Here is an 18,309-nt window from a genome sequence, read left to right as displayed (position 1 = left end):
CATAGTCTAGTCATAGTCTACTCATAGTCTTAGCTCATAGTCTAGTCATAGTCTAGTCATAGTCTAGTCATAGTCTAGTCATAGTCTAGTCATAGTCTAGTCATAGTCTAGTCATAGTCTAGTCATAGTCTAGTCATAGTCTAGTCATAGTCTAGTCATAGTCTAGTCATAGTCTAGTCATAGTCTAGTCATAGTCTAGTCATAGTCTAGTCATAGTCTAGTCATAGTCTAGTCATAGTCTAGTCATAGTCTAGTCATAGTCTAGTCATAGTCTAGTCATAGTCTAGTCATAGTCTAGTCATAGTCTAGTCATAGTCTAGTCATAGTCTAGTCATAGTCTAGTCATAGTCTAGTCATAGTCTAGTCATAGTCTAGTCATATAGTCTAGTCATAGTCTAGTCATAGTCTAGTCATAGTCTAGTCATAGTCTAGTCATAGTCTAGTCTATAGTCTAGTCTATAGTCTAGTCTATAGTCTAGTCTATAGTCTAGTCTATAGTCTAGTCTATAGTCTAGTCTATAGTCTAGTCTATAGTCTAGTCTATAGTCTAGTCTATAGTCTAGTCTATAGTCTAGTCTATAGTCTAGTCTATAGTCTAGTCTATAGTCTAGTCTATAGTCTAGTCTATAGTCTAGTCTATAGTCTAGTCTATAGTCTAGTCTATAGTCTAGTCTATAGTCTAGTCTATAGTCTAGTCTATAGTCTAGTCTATAGTCTAGTCTATAGTCTAGTCTATAGTCTAGTCTATAGTCTAGTCTATAGTCTAGTCTATAGTCTAGTCTATAGTCTAGTCTATAGTCTAGTCTATAGTCTAGTCTATAGTCTAGTCTATAGTCTAGTCTATAGTCTAGTCTATAGTCTAGTCTATAGTCTAGTCTATAGTCTAGTCTATAGTCTAGTCTATAGTCTAGTCTATAGTCTAGTCTATGGCCTGTGCAGTCGCAGTCAAAGATTTTTTTAAATTCGACAGCGCGTGTAAGGATTAAAATTTTGCAGTTCAGTCCTTAATAATCCAAAGTAATTGATAAGTGGTAAGTTATATGATTACCATGATTACAATTAAATTATTTTTTTAATCAACTTTAATAATTAAGTGGGCAACCAGCATTTATTTGTATTAATTATATTATAGATTACGGCTGTTATAATAGTTGTTGTTGTTGTTGTTGTTGATATTGTTATGTACTATACCTTATATAGTGAATATATACATATGCATGTATGTATAGTGAAAATGCATAGCAATGCATAAAAATCATAAAATACGTGTTTTGCTAATGAAATTGCTTGCAACAGCATTCAAAATGCTGGTTGCAATAATAGAAAAGCAAAAGAACAACTAGTGCACCCATTTATGAATTGCCATTTATAATACAAAGATAAAAATATATGTGTTTTCAAGATATTAAAATATGTAGTACAGTATGGGAATGGGGTATTAGAATGCTGGTTTTTAATGGGGATGTTAAAAATAAACCGACAAAAATTAATGGATTTATGAAAAGCCAAATTAAATTCTTTGCATCCGTTATATTTTAAAGTATGTATAGAAAACACTTAAATTTTTCTAATAATAGTAATATAAAATGTAAAGTATAAAAAAAGTTATTAATAAGATAATTCCATATTTATAGATAACTTTAAAACTCATACATACTCATTCACACATATAATATATATTTTCAAATATAGTACATTTATTTATATAGAAATGTGTACATCTGTTTGATAATTACCAAGGTATGTATGTGTGTATGTTTTCATCTCAATACATCATTGTTATTATTATCTACAACATCATCATCAGCATTATTCGAATTTATGATGCATTTAATCGAAAATTTAACTGCATCTCATTTACAGTCAGAAAATAGATGAATTGAATGAATGAATGGTTTCAAATAAATTAAACTTCCGGTTGTCTTTGAGTTTAATCGTCTACCAACCACAATGTGGTTTTAAGAGATCAGCGTATTTTAATGACAATGATGATGGTGATGATGATTATGTTGCAGATGATATAATGGTTTAATTTTATTAATTGCTGAGAGTATTTTTAACGAATGGTATCGATAATTCAAATATTTATATACATACATCATTGTATTAAGTTATTATGTGAATTAAGAACATACATTTAAATATAAAGTGTCTATTAGAGCACCGAATTGAGATGCTAAGGATGATAATTAATTTTTCTGTCAAGAAAACAAATTACGGAAATGATTTTGCAAGTGTTTTTTAATTATCTGAAATGAGCAGCAAACAACCAACAGGGCACAGACATTGGTCGGCTTTTCACACAAATACTCCAGCGAAAACTTGATAATGAGTTGTTGTTATACAACAACTTACTTCTTAATAACTACTTCAAAAATTCTGCTTAGTAGTCTAGTAATGAATTACACATTTTGAATTAGTAACTACTTTGAAAAATATGTGAGTACGAGAGCGGCAAAGCGTATTCATAAACTCTTAATTATGTCATAAATGGTTTATTATAGGAATTTTATATGGAATATAATTTAAATCCTCTTTTAACATAAATATTCAATTTTTAGTTATCTAACCTTTTGTTTCTATTGTTTTTTTTTTATAATTCTCGCTATACCTAATACTTTCCTCCCAGAATTGAAAATTAATGTTATTCATGAGTATTTTATAGTAAATTTAATAATAAAACATAATAATATAAAAATTTGTATATTCATCACTTGAGAACAAGATAAAGCTGAAAAAAGTAAAAAAAAGCAGACATACAGAAAATACTTACAAAAATATCTAAAAAAAAAATGTTGGAGCAAATGCTGCAATCATTTGTAGATGTCATAGAGAAGCACTTATGATCTGAACAGAGATATATAGATGTAGAAAATCTAAGAAGAAAAAATATTCAAAAAGTACCTTTTGATGAACAAAAATGTACCAAAATGTCCCCTTTTATAGGTGCTCCTTATTCTGGGCTCAACATACTTCATTTTATTTCCTTATAGAAAATCCAAAAAATACCGTTCGATGAACAAATATGTACCAAAAAGTCGCCTTTTTTAGGTTCTATTTATACTGAGCTCTAAATGTTTAGTTTCATGTTTCAAGATTCAATATTATAGAAAATTGTATAGGTTCTCCTTATTCTGGGCTTTACGTGTTAAATTTCATGTTCCATGATTCAATATTATTGAAAATTCAAGAAGTACTTTTTGATAAACGAACATTTACCAAAAAGTCCCATTTTATTGGTTCCCCTTATTCTGTGCTCTACATGCTTAATTTCATGTTTCTAGAAAGTTCAAAAAGTACTTTTTGATGAACAAAAATGTACCAAAAATTCCCCTTTTATAGGTGCTCCTTATTCTGGGCTCTACATACTTAGTTTTATGTTTTAGGGTACAATACTATAGAAAATTCAAAAAGTACCTTTTGATAAACAAAAATGTACCAAAAAGTCCCCTTTAATAGGTTCTCCTTATTCTGAGCTCTACATGCTTAATTTCATGTTTTAGGGTACAATATTATAGAAATTCCAAAAAGTACCGTTCGATGAACAAAAATGTACCAAAAAGTCGCCTTTTTATTGGTTCTCCTTATTTTGAGCTCTCAATGCTTAGTTTCATGTTTCAAGATTCAATATTATAGAAAATCCAAGAAGTACTTTTTGATAAACGAACATTTATGAAAAAGTCCCATTTTATTGGTTCTCCTTATTCTGAGCTCTACATGCTTAATTTCATATTTCTAGGTTCAATATTATAGAAAACTAAAAAAGTACCTTTTGATGAACAAAAATGTACCAAAAGGTCCTTATTCTGGGCTCTACATGTTAAATTTCTTGTTTCAAGATTCAATATTATCGAAAATTCCAGAAGTACTTTTTGATAAACGAACATTTACCAAAAAGTCCCATTTTATTGGTTCTCCTTATTCTGAGCTCTACATGCTTAATTTTATGTTTTAAGGTACAATATTATAGAAAATCCAAAAAGTACCGTTCGATGAACAAATATGTAGCAAAAAGTAGCCTTTTTAGGCTCTCCTTATTTTGAGCTCTATATGCTTAGTTTCATGTTTGAAGATTCAATTTTATAAAAAATTCAAAAAGAACCTTTTGATGAACAAAAATTTACCAAAAAGTCCCCTTTTATAGGTTAGCTTATTCTGGGCTCTATATGTTTAACTTCATGTTTCAAGGTTCAATATTATAGAAAAATCATAAAGTACCTTTTGTTAAACGAACATCTACCAAAAAGTCCCATTTTATAGGTTCTCCTTATTATGAGCTCTACATGCTTAATTTCATGCTTCTAGGTCCAATATTATAGATAAATTCAAAAAGTACTTATTGATGAACAAAAATGTACAAAATTCCGCCTTTATTGGTTCTCTTCATTCTGGACTCTACATGTTTAATGTCATGTTTCAAGATTAAGTATTATAGAAAATTCAAAAAGTACCTTTTGATAAACGAACATCTACCAAAAAGTCCCCTTTTAGAGGTTTTCCTTATACTGTTAATATTGGGAATGTAAAATTTGCAGGGGTAATCTGAATGGTACACAAAATTGAAATGAGTGACTAAAAAAATTTTACTTTAATTCTTAAAATCACATTCGACCCGCTCATTTTATACATTGGTTTGTAGATGGGGGCGTTTACAGTGAGGGGCTTAATTATAGCTACAAAAAAATATAAATTTTTTAAGTTATTTTCTCATTTATATATAGGTTAAGACCGGTGCTGAAAGTAACAGTTAAAATGGGGGTTCTGACATTTATAGTAAAGACCCAGATAGACATTCAACTAATCACGAATTACTGAATTACTATTTCTATATATGTTCCCGTACTTAGTATGCATTATAATTTCCACTGTATTGTCTGTTTATGTCGTCTACGATGACGTTTTATTCTGTCGTTCACTATATAAAAATCCCAGTTACTTTCGCGTTGTTAGTGTTATTGTTTATTTATTTATAAATTTATGCATACATACATATTATTTTTCTAGATTTGACAGCATGGATCAAAAGTTACTACAACACATCTCAGCATCCGTAATATTTTTTTATAGTCTCGCTGTCAGTATCACAACTATAATTAAATAATGATTTTGATGAAAATAAAAGTAGTCATAAGATTAGTTGAGGGGAAAAGTCATAATGATTTTTAAAAGTTCAATGCCCTATGACTAATTTATTGCTTTATACCCAGTAAAAACTAGATAATGACTTTAAATTGTAATTACTTATCTAACACCATTCTTTTTAAAGACATATTGTCTGGCTTACATAGAAGTAGTGTGAAGCTATAGATGCTGTTTTTGCATGCGTTTGATTACTTATTCCAAGCGTTTGTGGTAAGTTCTTGCCCCCAATGACATTACCTTGTTAAAATAATGACTTAAAATGCTATTGTGTAAGTAAATTTATCCTCTTACATGGTAATGAACGTTTTTACATTATGACACTTTCGAAATTGTCATTACGTTCATGTACACTGGGAAATAGCTACCCAGCAAAAACTTTCATTACCAGGTAAGGAGTTAAAATGCTAAAATTTAGCATTTACTTACCGCAATCGCTTACAAGTAATTGTCAATGTAAATCGTGTGATAAAATGTATACAGCTTCTATATCTTCACGCCGAAGCTGAATAATGAATAAGAAAGTATTTATATAGTACGTTATTAACAAGACGTTATTAAAGCACTTCTATATAATCAGAACGATATGTAGTAGTCAATGAAAAGTATGTTAATAAGTAAGTGGTTGTATTTGCAAGTTATTACCTAGGTTTTGCTGGGTATCTAAACTATTTGGAACAATAGGTAATATATAACATAGATAAGAAGACATATGTTTGTCAAGAATGTCAAATTTGTCCCACTGTAACTCAAAAAGTTCTTGACCGATCTAGTTGAAAATTGTGTCTATCTTACTACTATCCAATAGGACTAACGTAGGAGGATTACAAATATTTTTCCCGAATGGAAGACATCGGTTTCAAAAGTTGGGTCACTTGACATGAAATCCCCTATATGTAAGATTCTAAAACAATTTAGCCAATACGTCTGACTATTAAAAAGACAAGAGGTTCCAAACGAGACCAGCTAGAGGTCTGAAAACCTCAACAAATATTCTCTATCATTCTCAATCATTTAATCTCATTTAATTTGGTATTGAAAACGAGCGAAATCAGTTTACATGTGATTTCATTGGCCATATGACGTGGTTATTTAAACGAAATTATTTTTTAACCAAACCAATAAAAATCTGTAATAAATCTGCATTTCAACAAAACTAAAAAATAATTCAAATTGAATTTGTAGTCAGAATAACACTTAAACTCTAACAAACAGACATACATACATACATACATAGATACATACATAAATACTAATACACACATAAATCAAATGAAATTCTAAAAATGAAAAAAGAGAGAACAAATGAATGAATGAGTAAATGAATGAATGAATGAATGTTCATATTTTCGTATTTAGTAGAACATGTATCTGCAGATTTTATAAAAGTTTAGTTTAGTTTTAGTTTTTCGTTACTTTTCAGTTGTTGTTTTTGTTCTTTCAAAGGGGGTTAGATTTAAATTTTTTTTATTGAAAATAAAGAAAAAACGTGTCATTGTTACTTCAGTAATTGGCGGGTGAGGGAGGCTAAATAAAAGTTTGGTGCTTAAGAAAAGTTTTTTTTTTGGAGTGAAAATAAAAAAAAAAAATTAAAAAAAAAGCATCAAATAAAATACTGAAAAAAAAGAAAGTAAACGTGACCTTGTGCTTAAAAGATAAAACCGCAAAAAGAAAAAAATAATAAAATAAAGTAAAAAGAAAAAAACTTAAATGAAAAAGTGCCCGTCTTTAGAGATTTGATTTGATACAGCAGCACGAAAAACAGTACAAAAGGCTAACTTTTAAATTTGTTTGAAAGAAATAAAGCTAAAGAATAGATAAATTTACACAATACTTAAAGAAGAATAATATTGAAAAATGGATGAACTCAAATCGCTTCTTGAAAATGCAGATCCTTTTCAAACCTGGTGGCCTGCAATAGCGGCCCTGGTGGTTTGTATTATAGTTATAATACGGTGAGTTGATACAAACCAATAAATATATATTCACCAATAGTAAATGTATTTTCCAAAAAATATTTGACAAATAAAAATTGCTGCAAAATATTCCATGCCTATGTTGAAGTATACGTGCAGTCTGATTTTATTGTAACTTTATTTTCAAAGGATTTTTTCTCTTTTACTTTATAGAATCACAATTTTTATTTATTCAGTTGTGAAATTTTTTTTAAATATTACTCAATTATTATGAAAATTTTAACACGATAGAAATTATTTTACAACTCAATAGTAAAATGTATTCTTTTCCTCACGTTTCATATTGAAATGATGAAAGATTTTAAGAGCAAATTTATAATACAAATTTTGTTTACTTTATTACTTTAAAGTGCTTTGATAATGACTTAAATATAATTATATACATAAGAACTTATATTTATGCTTTGGCCATTTTGCGTTAGCAAGTGCAAGAGAGAAAATTGTATTTGTATTGACGCATAAGAATGTTATATACACGCCTGGTATCAAATTGACACCAAACTGTTTATAATTTATCAATAACATCCGTTGTCAAAGTACATACGTACGACAACACTATGTAATATTGACAACATTGTAACAATTTGTTGACAAAATCTAAATTTTATACACATTCGTTGTCTAAATCCTAACAAACGTGCTAAGCTCACTATTGACAAACAATCCGTTGCTAATAGTAAGCTTACCACGTTTGTTAACATTTAGACAACGGATGTGTATAAAATTTAGATTTCGACAAAAAATTGTTGCAATTTTGACAACGTTGCATTGTCAACATTACATAGTGTTGTCGTACGTATGTACATATATACTTTGACAACGGATGTTATTGAAAAACTATAAAATCTTTGATGTCAATTTGGTACCAGGCGTGTATATTTCTTTTTCCCTCTGTGCATGGTTGTCAGATCTTACAATATTGTCAGATTTGGAAAGGTACTGTCTATGAAATATTGTAAGCAACTGCTAAATTGTTAGTTCCGACGATTGTAATGAAAACTTACAATTTCATTGTAAGACAATATATTGTCAGTTCGCGCTGATGTCAGGCAAAAGTTGCCACCACATCCGTGGTTAGACATTGTCAGATCTGGCAATATGATGGCAAGGTACTGTCTATGAAATATTGTAAGCAACTACTAAATTGTTAGTTCCGACGATTGTAATGAAAACTTACAATTTCATTGTAAGAAAATTATTTGTCAGTTCGCGCTGATGTCAGGCAAAAGTTGCCACATCTGTGGTTAGACACTGCCAGAACTGTTTCACTTTTGTTTCTTTTAATTTATGTGACAATAGTGTCATTCTGACAACGTTGCAAGACTAAAATTGTTAGTTCTCATGGTTGTTAAAAGTTTTCAGATAACATTGTAAGATTCGACAATTGTGTGTATGTACCCAGCAAAAACTTACATTGAAAAGTACAAATAGGGCGTTAAGTAAGTACTTACTACGATTGCCTGCAAATAAGGAGTTTACATAACTAGTTCTTTTGTTTCTGGGAAAAACAATTATCTATGAGGATACGTCCACTGCTTCCATTTTCACAAAAACAAATATTTTTTTTTAATTTGTGTTAGAAACAAAGTTCGAAAATTCAAGGCTGAAAAGTAAGTACTTACATAATATATTATTTGTATTCAAAGTAGTATGTAGTAGTCATTGAAAAGTAAGTTGTTGAGTAAGTACAAGTACGTGTTTTTGCTGGGTACATAGCTTAAGCCGTGATGTCGTGAGTTTGTATGTTATACGTTTCATGCGTAAAGATGTGGATCACCTATCCTGTTGGCCTTACGTTGGTACTTTTTCAACCACTGGGCTGACTAACAACTCACCAATACTCTTTGTGTTTCTTACATGCCGGTGGCAATTTTTGTACATGGTTCTGCCGGTCCATGAACAAGCCCTTTGCTCAAGTACTCGACCTATCTAATATCCGATCATTTCTGACCCGTTGCTTAACTGCCGAGATACAAAAACATCACATTCATTCACAACCGCACAGATGGGATGACCAAAACACGAATCTATCAAATAAGCCGAAGTGATTAATCTGGTATGAACAGAGTAAATCCTGAACAAACCTTTCATTCCATCACCTTTCAACTCAGCAAACTTCTCTTTCTTACAACTCTCTCATAGAGAATAACATCCGACACACTCATTCTAGGGTGGGTAACTTCCGTATACCCTGCAAGCATCCTGTATCATATACACTTAACACTAACTCAGCAAACGCTCACTCCCACAATCACTTATCTGTTGGGTATCTGTTAACTTAGGTAACAGCACCGAATTTATTAAGAATTGTAGACTATACATCAGTCTTTAAACCGACATACTCTTCCCGCGAGTTTTATATCAAACTACAGCCACCAGTTGCATACCGAACGGACCTCTACAATAATCTGGACAACATTAAGTCCGGAACTCTACCTGGTTCCCCGGTACCAAATTATGTAGTTCTCTGATTCGACCCCATGTCAAATCAATCCAAGGAAAGGCCCGGGATAAATTTGACCATCATTAGTTTATAGTCCCGGCAGACTAGAGGTACTGGTACCGGTCTCTCTTTTCCTCGGGATTGCAATGACACCACGATACGTCTTTTTGAAAAAGATAAAAAATTTCCTATCCACTAATATATAATATGTTTAGCTTGTTCTTTTCATTCCTCTTCATTCTCCACAAAAAAGTAAGAATTTATAGTCGGGCATGGCCGACCATAGGCTATCACTACACCACTGATTATTTTAAAAATGTTGATTATTTTTTAATAATAAAGTATTTAATTAAATTTTTACCTTAATTAATTTTAACAACTTTTGACAAAAAAGAGATTTTCTAAAAGTGGGGCTACATGGGGCCAGGGATTTATGTCTACATTAAAGTTATATATACAAATTATCATTACTATTTATAAGTGAATTTTGATCATCAAGTCATTTTCTGAAGAGGTCTTTGTATGAGGGAGGGCCGATCATTATGAAAATCAGCAGTTACATTAAGATTAATATATAACTAAGTTTTGCCGATTTCTGGAGAAATACAAGAACAGGTGGTGTGTCATAATGTCCAGTGTCATAATGTCCATAGACGTTATGACACACTAAATTGAGTCATAATGTCCATGGACGTTATGACAATTTCAAAAGTGTCACAATGTCCATGAGCAATGGGACATAAAGTCCATGGATTTCAAACACTCCATTTATCAAAAAAGGCGAAGCCGGTGTTCGAAATACCCCAGAGTTTGAAAACCCTGCGGCCGGCCGAACGCCGGTTATCCAGGACACATTTTAATAGGAGTCCAAAATGTAACGTACACCAAATTTAGGAGCAATTCTTTTCGGGATAAGAGTGTCCCTTTCTTAAATTTTAAACAAATTTTCCAATACATTTCTGTTTTAAAAGTGTCACAATGTCCATGGACATTATGACATTTTAAAAAAGTGACATAATGTCCATGGACATTATGTCGCTTTATAGTGTGTCATAAGATATATGGACATTATGTCACTGGACATTATGACACGTTACCACAAGAACATTTAACATATTTATGAGCTCAAAAGCCCTATTCGAGACGTACGGTTGTATGGTGGCTATGCAAAATAATGGAACTTTTTCACAAGGCTTCGTCCTTGGGTCAAAAGAAGAGTATGTGCAACCTGTAGCGTTCGCACAAGGTTTACATGGACACACAGACGAACGGACGGATAGACGGATATAGCTAAATCGACTAAGAAAATAATTCTGAGACGATTAGTATACTTTAAGGTGAGTGTAGGACCAATATTTTTGGCTGTTACAAACAACAGTACAAACGAATAATACCCTCTCTTCTATAGTGATGTAAGGTATAATGACTACGTAAACTTTTGGAGTACCTCATACCAGATTATAGATAAAGCGTCTCAATATGCCTTCAAATATGCAACATTTGCATACACAACCACAGTAGTTAAACAACTATAAAGTCAACAATTTATAAAAAATAAAAAAATTATAAAACCATTGTTTTTATAAATAACTTTAAACAAAAAAAAAATGAGAAAAACAAAAAAAAAATGAAAAAAAAATATGTTAATGAAACATGTCTACATTTTTATGAATATTATTTTATTAATCCATGATGTTTTTATATTTAATTACCTTTTAATAATAAAAATAAAAAAATAAAATTGCCCATAAATTAATTTAATTTACCACAACTCGATGATTCAATAAAACCCACATTCGCGTGAAAATAATAACAACAATAAAAAATGGCAACAACATATTTTTACTTCTTTTTTTTTAAAAAAAGCAAAAAATTAAATTTATAAAAAAGATAAATTAATAATAACAAAAAATAGAATGTTAAGTGACAGATTTCAACTTGGTTGCTAGTGGTATTGGTAAAAAAAAGCGACAGCAAAAGAAAAATATTGGTATTAAAACAGGACACGGATAAAATACATTGAAAACACAGGACTATGAAGTGAAATAGTTGAAACCACTTGCCACAACGAGGCAACAGCAGTAGTAGTACAAGCACTTGTAAATAAATAAGAACTATAGGCCAGCGGATATAGAAAGGCAGATGGGCAGTAGTTGCAAAAACAAACAATTGCTGCAACATAACAAACCAAAAATACACACACATACACACACACAATTACAATAAACCATACAAAATTGCAAGGTACATAAGTGAATGTATGTTGTATATAAATGTGTTTATACAGGAAACATGTAGCAAGTATATGAACATATTCTTTCATCACCCAGCAGTTCGACAAAGAGTCAATGCATCCAAAAGATACAGTGATGTCCACTAATGTCTAACCAACCACCTGTTTGGTTCTAATTCGTTTTTCGTCATGGTTGAACTCTTTGTAAACGAGGGTGAAGATAATTGTCACTTTAGTGTCACAACATAAGCTTTTTGTCTTAGGTTTGTTTTCCAGGCAGTATGGGACGGTCCGACCGAACTGCTGTACCCATACTGCATACCCATACTTATACATACACATGTAAGTATGATATGAAAATTGATGATTTTACGTTATATTGAAAAGTTGGGAATGAAGTTTTTCCTTTTTCAATGAAATAAAAAACAAAAACAAACAATAACAAAAACAGGTCGCAGAAACCACAATTGCCGCATGGCCATGTCATTTACTAATACGTAAACAAATTAACAATTTTACGCTTCTTTTGTGTTGAAACCAACGTTTGCCACAGTTAAACTAAAAACACAAACAAAAGCCATAAATTACATTGCGACCAACAACAAAAATAAATGTAGAGAGAACGAACTTTAGCAGCAACAACAGCAGAACACCTTTTTATTGAAAACATTGATTTGTGGCAAGTTTACTTTAACTTTAGTTTAAAAAGCTGAAAACACTTCTATAGATGACAAACGAAGTTAGTAAAGCAAAATTAGAAGTGCCAATAACTGTTAGAAATCAGTATAAATATGTATTTTGACCGTATTTTAACAGTCGCGTAAAACATATTAATAAGTCCTTTAAAAAAATGTGATCAAACAATACTAATCGTTGTACCGACTGCTGTCAGGTGCTTTTTATACCCTACACCACTTTAGTGGGGAGGGTATATTGGATTTTCCTAGAACCACCTTAAAGTATACCAATCGGCTTAGAATCGTTTTCTGAGTCGATTAAGCTATGTCCGTCCGTCCGTCTGGCTGGCTGTCCATGTAAACCTTGTGCGCAAGGTACAGGTCGCAATTTTCTAGATAATTGGATGAAATTTAGCACGCACGTTTTATTTGACCCAAGGACGAAGCCTGTTGAATGGTTAAAATCGGTCCATTATTTCACCTAGCCCCCATAGAACAGAACCCCCCGAAAAGGGCTTCGGAGCTCATAATTATGTTAAGTATACAGATATATCGATAAAATACGGCACAAATAAGTTTTATAGAAGTCTTAATGACCCTGCCAAATTTCATAAAGATTTGGCCCCATCTGACCCTAGCTCCCATACAAAGTCCCCTTCAGAAAATTACTTGAATGTCCCAAATTAACTTATAAACACAAATATCGCGATGAAATTCAGCACAATAAAATATTATGTAAATATAAATATATTCACAAAATTTTATCGGGCTTGGTCCATATTTGCCCCTAGCCCCCATTAAAGCCTCTTTCAGAAAATTAGTTTTTCATCCATAAATTGCTTAAATGTATCGGAACAAGGGAATATTGAAGATAAATGCTTTATTATGAAAAATAAATCACATTTAATATTCATAACTGGTGTAGGGTATCATATGGTCGGCCACGCCCGACTATACCTTCTTACTTGTTTAAATTCAGAAAGTAAGAGCGTGTCCAGTATTGGAATAGGACCAGAGATACAAGCCGATGCAAAGTGATCGGGGGCGGCGGCGTAACCACGGCGGCTAAATTGTCGACCCAACTAAATTGTCGAGCCAACTTTCGAAAGAAGTTGGCGGCGACGCGGCTTGTAAAATACTACAGGCGACCAGCCGCCGGCGATTTGAACCTTCTCGGCTTGTATCTCTATTGAGTATTTGGATCCATCATGGATCTAGTTCTTTTAAAGAGTGTTTCTTTATTAAAAATAAATATCTTTTGTCCACTTTTATTATAATACTCAATATTTGGAACTGTTTACTAATGGTAAACAGTTGTGTGTAAGTGTTATATGGAGAATAGAATCAATTAAGAGCCGATCCTCAAAACATTTGTGGAAAAACTAGTTTTTCTCGAATTCACCATGCCATCATCATGTATATTAAAGCCAGTAAATAATAAGTGTTAAAGTGGATCTGTATTTCATAGCTATGGCGGAATTTTTAAGGCAATAAAAAGCCTTGAAATTGTTTTCTGGAGAGGATCTTATATGGGGAGTAAGGTCAATTATGGACAGATACTAATACAAACATTTGATTCATTATCTGAAGGCGGTTTTATATCAGATCCTCAGAAAATTGGTAAATAGTTTTTGGATACCATGAAACTAGTTTTTGTGGAATTTTATTGCTATAGTTTGTTTTGACTGTCTATTTTCGGGTACTTATATGGGCGCTAGGTGATCTTTGACCGATGCTGCCCATTTTCATTATCAGATAACGTGGGTCATTTGGAAATATTTGTGGAAATTTTTTTGAACTTTAGCACTTTTTGTTCGGACTCTATCGTGTTTTTAACATACAGCTGAAAGGATATGGCTAAATCGTCTTAGAAGCCAGAATATATATTTATACTTTTGGGGGTCTTGAAAAATTTTGATATGTTAAAACAGATGGTGTTTGGTGGGTTTTTGATGCTGGGTATAAAAAATCCTTTTTTGAGATTTTTGTCGTTTTCCCTTACAAAGAAAATATACGCAATTTTGCTGGTCATACGAAAGGTCCTTGAAAAGCGCAGAATACTTTGGTTTTTTAAATGGCGGGTCTACGGAGGGTCGTAGGTATTTTGTTATTAAATATCCTTTGATTTCCTGATAAAAAAAACTTCTCAACAGTTATCTTATCCTTGATCCGGAAAGAGAACATAATATTAAATAAAATATGATTCATGTAAGCTAGCCCCATTCAAACTTGGTCAATTTTGAAGAAAATAATTGGTTTGAGTAAAAAATTCTTAAAACGCAAAGCATCGATCCTCATAATGGCTCTATATTTATATAGGCCTATATGGTCCTTAAATATATCAGAAGTATTTTTACTGTCACACTGTAAATAACGTCACAGTGGGCACTTTTATCAAAAAACAAATTTTTTTAAACGCTTTAGGAATTTCGGTATTTGTATGTAGAATATTAAAAAACTGTTAACGGCGTTATTTTAGAAAGATTTGTATCTATATATCAAAATTGTTTTTCGATATATTTATACGTTAAAATTTTACATTAATTCAAATTTTATATTTGTGTTTTCGAAAAAATCTCTTTTGAACTATTTCGTAAAAGTTCGAGAGATACCGAATTATTTCCAAAAATTAAAGATTCTGAAGGACTGTGCGTTCTTTAAACGGTACTTCCAAATTATAGTTTTTAATACTTTTTCGTTCTTTCAATAATATTTTTTGAATTTTCTTTAATATTGAGATAGATTTCTTGAGAATTTATACAAAAGGGGAATTTTTGGTAGTTTTTTGTTCTTCAAATGGTATTTTTGGAATTTCAAAGTACCAGAACTGGACTAGATGTCTGACAATTATATGTAATGCATATATGTTTTGCTCAAATCACTATAAAGTAGGGCCTATTGAGCAGTTTCTACTAAATAAAATTTGAATTTGAAAACACGCACCACTATAGCTTTTACGTATATGCAATCAAATAACAATTTGCTGCACTTTATTAAAACTACTATGACAAAACTAACAACCTTACAATCATGTAAATGTATTTTTCAAACACAAACTCTTGTAATATTTCTGTTATGTACTATTTTTCTATTTCATCAACTCCTAGAACCTTAATGAGCGGTCAACGCTGTCCAAACGACAATCAAATTAAGGATCAAATTGTAATTATAACGGGTGGCAATACTGGCATTGGCTATGAAATAGCTAAGGCATTGGCCGGACGTGGTGGACGTATCATATTGGCCTGTCGTAATATGCAGGAAGGTGAAAAGGCGGCTAGAGTCATTAAACGTGAACTGGGTTGTACGGTTATAGTGCCAGTAAGACCAAAACTACCACAAGATGACAACAGTGTAAATACAAATACAACAACAGCTCTAGCAACACAGACGACTAAAATGAATGAAAAGTTCTTTGTGGAAGTACGTTACTTGGATTTACGTTCCTTTGATAGTGTCCATCGTTTTGCACGCAACATAACGAGAGAATTTGAACGAGTCGATATACTAATCAACAATGCCGGTGTCATTTTCGCACCAGCACACATAACGACAATCGATGGCTTTGAGCAGCATTTACAAGTCAATTATTTGTCACATTTCTTGCTCTCCCACCTGCTGTTGGGTCATTTGCGAAAATCGGCAAATGGACGCATAATAAATGTGACAGCTCACGCGTATGCAGCTGGTAAAATGGATTTTGATGATCCATTAAATGTGGGCACTTGGTCAGTACAGTATCATGCACGCGATGCTTTTTCACATTCCAAATTGGCAGTACTTTTGGCAACACGTTGGATGGCCCGGGAATTAAAGGGTGAGTAATAGAGAAAATGTAATAAATGGAGAAAAATTTTGCTTCAAACACGTATGGCAATGTTATAAAGTTTAGGCGCAATTAAATGAAATAAACACGTTGATTAGAGTTCAAATTTTACCTTTTATTTACATAAAAAGTAAAGTTTAGGAAAATTTCGTTTGAAATACATTAGTGTTTGAAATGCAGTTGATTTATTGTATAAACAGGGCTAGGATTTTATGTAAAAAATGTGGGATATATGTAAAATTCAAAACTTAATAACAAAATATTCAGAAATATGCCAAAAACACACCAAAATATGCAAAAATATGCTCTAGCAACTAAATTATCTAAACGCTTAATAACTAACTATACCATTTAGAATTCTGTTTATAATTTTCAACATTTTTTTCTTTTTTTCTTTATATCCGCTCGTGAATTATTTAAAATTTTCTAATACAACAAAAAAACTCCAATTTCAACAATGTGTTTTTGTAATTGAATTGTTAACAAGAAAGAAAATGTTTAAACAACTTTTCATATTTAAATAAATTTACTTTTCTTTCTTTTTTTTCGCAACTTGTTCTTTTATGCAGAAACTTCAATCACCGTAAATTGTTGTACACCTGGTTTGGTACGTGGCACCTCACATTTGAGAAAGTAAGTTTTTTCTTAATAATATTTTTTTATTATTATTTTTTTATTGTTAATATTATTGTTGTTTTTTCATTTGCATACAACTACAATTTTTTATTTATACTTCATTTAAATTTTATTCATTTTTTATATACGAGAGTGTGTGATGTAAACGTTGCGATATTAAATTCGTTTCGCCTTTCCTTGCAACAAGCTTTATATTTATTTAGGGAAATATGTACAGTAGGGTGGCGACATAAATTCAAAAACGTTAAGCTTGCGAAAATGTGTAGTAACAAAGTTTTTTTTGGGTGGGATTAAATTTTAATAATATTTTAACCGATCTTTTATTAGAACATGATTTATGAAATTTTTTTAAAATCACAAATATAAATGTAAAATTTCGATAAATATATGGAATCAAAATTTTGAACATTTATAGATCCAAATCTGTCTAAAATAACATGGTTAACAGTTTTTTTCATTTTCTATATACAAATAACGAAATTCCTACAGCGGAAAAATGTGTTTCAAAAAATTTGATTTTTGATAAAATTGCCCACTAGGTAGGCAAGGTAACGTTACGTACCTTGTGATAGCAAAAAGACTTCTGATATTTTTAAGGACCATATAGGGCTATATAAATATGTATGTAAATATCAGGCATGGGTTTAATGATTACACAAAGTAGTTCATTACATGGTCAATTCAATTACTTGTAATGTGTAATTAAGCAATAACTAATAACAAATACTTGTAATTGAAGTTTTTCCAATTACACTTACTTGTAATTGAAGTTTTTCCAATTACAATTACTTGTAATTGAAGTTTTTCCAATTACAATTACTTGCAATTGAAGTTTTTCCAATTACAATTACTTGTAATTGTAATTGAAGTTTACAATTGAAATTACTTGTAATTGTAATTAAGGTATTAATAATTACAAATTACATGTAATTATAAGGAACAAAATTCACAATTACAAGTAATTGTAATTGGAAATTCTTCAGTTACAATTACAAGTAATTGTAATTGGCAAAACTTCAATTAAAATTACAAATATATAATTACAAGTAATGGTAATTGGTAAAGCTTCAATTACAATTACTTCAAATGTAATTGTAATTGAAAATGTAGTCATTACCCCCCAACCCTGGTAAATTTTTAGCCAATTCGATCTACGACTGGTAGAAACTAAGAAAATTTAATTTTTTTATAATATTTATTTATATGGAGTGTTTTCTGAGTGAAAACAATGTGTTATTAGAGTGACAACGCTAGGTTGTCAAACAGAACGTTGCATTGGCTAAATAACAACGATGCGTTGTCGAAATGACACAAAATGTGTAATCAAAATGACAACAATGCGTTGTTGCAATGACAACGATGTCTTGTCAAAATGATAA

At 31.2% G+C, this 18,309-nt stretch overlaps 1 protein-coding gene across 1 annotated transcript in view; it reads left to right on the top strand.

The window, feature by feature from the left end:
- The first annotated feature begins 6,594 nt into the window (after positions 1-6,594).
- The window catches only part of LOC119607157 (retinol dehydrogenase 13), a 48,769-nt gene continuing 37,054 nt past the window's right edge, over positions 6,595-18,309 (top strand). Inside the window, exons 1-3 of the mRNA XM_037960959.1 lie at positions 6,595-7,094; positions 15,576-16,285; positions 16,864-16,927. Of these exons, the coding sequence (XP_037816887.1) occupies positions 6,997-7,094; positions 15,576-16,285; positions 16,864-16,927 (872 nt within the window). The 5' untranslated portion in view covers positions 6,595-6,996. The remainder of the gene's footprint in view (positions 7,095-15,575; positions 16,286-16,863; positions 16,928-18,309) is intronic.

This window comes from Lucilia sericata, unplaced genomic scaffold, assembly GCF_015586225.1.
Source record: "Lucilia sericata isolate MDLA Ls3-8-SP2 unplaced genomic scaffold, ASM1558622v1 Contig000665F_arrow, whole genome shotgun sequence".
NCBI classification, from domain to species: domain Eukaryota; kingdom Metazoa; phylum Arthropoda; class Insecta; order Diptera; family Calliphoridae; genus Lucilia; species Lucilia sericata.
The sequence above is the reverse complement of the archived record's forward strand: the minus strand, read 5'-3'. Positions and strand labels throughout refer to the sequence as shown.